At 41.2% G+C, this 1,774-nt stretch overlaps 1 protein-coding gene across 1 annotated transcript in view; it reads right to left on the bottom strand.

Moving 5' to 3' along the window:
• aspm (assembly factor for spindle microtubules) overlaps positions 1–1,774 on the bottom strand; it is a gene marked incomplete in the record, with an annotated part of 29,268 nt that overhangs the window by 15,707 nt on the left and 11,787 nt on the right. Inside the window, 3 exon segments of the mRNA XM_014027083.1 lie at positions 418–630; positions 728–813; positions 925–1,070. Coding sequence (XP_013882537.1) covers positions 418–630; positions 728–813; positions 925–1,070 — 445 coding nt within the window.

Raw genomic sequence — 1,774 nt, 5'->3', positions numbered from 1 at the left:
GTAAAAATAGAAGCTGCTCTTCATATTAGTGACAAACTTTGGTGTTTTTTGATGGGTTACTTTCATTTTTGCTTCTACTTTTCGTTTAAAATATGTTTCCATTCTCAGCAGGCTTTTCAGTTCTTCTTCTACATATTAAAAAAAAATTGTTAAACAACTGAGTGGCGCACTACCGCTACTAGTGGTGATAAAGTGTATTACACTTTATTCAAAATCAGTGCGGTCCCACGGCCCTCTGCAGCCCAAAGTTAAAAACTGTTGTTCTTTTGAGGTCCTCAAAGTGGCGGGCCGCGGCCCATAGGTTAAGAATCTCTATCTTAGACCGCAACAACTTTGCCCTCTAAAAAAAACCGATTCCAGATCATCTCCAAAGAACCCCACTTGATTCTTCACGTAAACTGAGAAAGCATGATTCACCTTCAGGTTGTAGAAGTCACACACAGCGCAGACCCAGTCCATCAGCAGAGTGATCTTTGTGCTCGTGTGTTCATACGGCCTCCTGGTCTCTGCAGGACTCAAAGGAACACCACAGTCCGCCCTCAGAGAGGCCAGCCTCCGTTTAATCTTCAGCGTTCTCTTCAGGAAGACGATTTCCTCTCTGAGCTCATCCTCGTTCAGAATCACCTCTACCTTCATGTATTGGGAAGCAAAATATGTTTAAAGTTTTTGTTTGGTTAGCCAGAGAGCCATTATAGCATGGTTTAACATCAAACAAACTAATACACACATGAAAAGCAAARAGGATTTTCCACAGGAGGCTCAGAGTTTTCTCTCTGTGTCCATCCACAATATCTCTGGAGTCTATGATGTTACCTAAAAATAAACACAAAGAATGAATACGTTTAGTATACAATGGTAGATAATTACATACAGATAAGGTTTTGGTTTCTTGGTGTGTGAAAAGCCAAAAGATGGAGGTGTTACCGTGTTCGTCCTTCAGCTCTATCCCTTTGTCTTTAAGCGCCTGCAAAGCGACGTCGACGTTGTGCACCTTCTGCAGGCGGCTGATGGCCGGCATACGGAGCTTCGCTGACAAACTCCAGTTCTGAACAAGGAGCTCCATCACACGTCTGGAAGAAACACAGAAAAATGACATTTACTTTTAAATTATTGGTGCGAGTTTGTTCTCAGTACTGACCTGATCAGTTCAGTTGAAAAATTATCAAAACTAAATACACCCCCACTTTTAGATTGAGACCCCTCCTCAAATATGGGGTCTATCATAGAACCATTGGCTGGCGCAGTGTAGGTTGAATACATATACAATAGGTGCATCCCAAAAATTTATTGTGGGAGTTCGAGGGGTTCATTGGTGGGCACGATGGATAGCCCCGCATCAGAGCTAAACATTGGGGGAAAAAAAAAATCTGAAGCTCTTATGTTGAATAGTTTTTGAGTTGTATGTATATTTGTATGTCCAGACACCCCCTTTTCAGATGGAGCCCATTTTCAAATATGGGGTCTAGTGTAAATCCGTTGGCTGGCGCAGTGTAGTCAGACATCTTTATTCCTGCCAAATATCACGTTGATCTGTGCTACGGTTGACCAAAAACCTTGAAAAAGTAAATAAACAAACMGTATGCGTGCGGGGGTAATAATTATGATAAAATTTAAAGAATGTGACAGCTTCAAACACTCGGCTCTAAAAACAGTTATATCGCCCGACACCATTTCATTTTTGACTAACTGAAATTGTTTCACCATGTAGGGTAAAAGAAAGCATCAGATGAAATCTGAATTGACTCAAAATGACAAACCTCAGTATGTATGTAAG

Source organism: Austrofundulus limnaeus, unplaced genomic scaffold (genome assembly GCF_001266775.1).
Source record: "Austrofundulus limnaeus strain Quisiro unplaced genomic scaffold, Austrofundulus_limnaeus-1.0 Scaffold614, whole genome shotgun sequence".
Taxonomy (NCBI): Eukaryota; Metazoa; Chordata; class Actinopteri; order Cyprinodontiformes; family Rivulidae; genus Austrofundulus; species Austrofundulus limnaeus.
The sequence above is the reverse complement of the archived record's forward strand: the minus strand, read 5'-3'. Positions and strand labels throughout refer to the sequence as shown.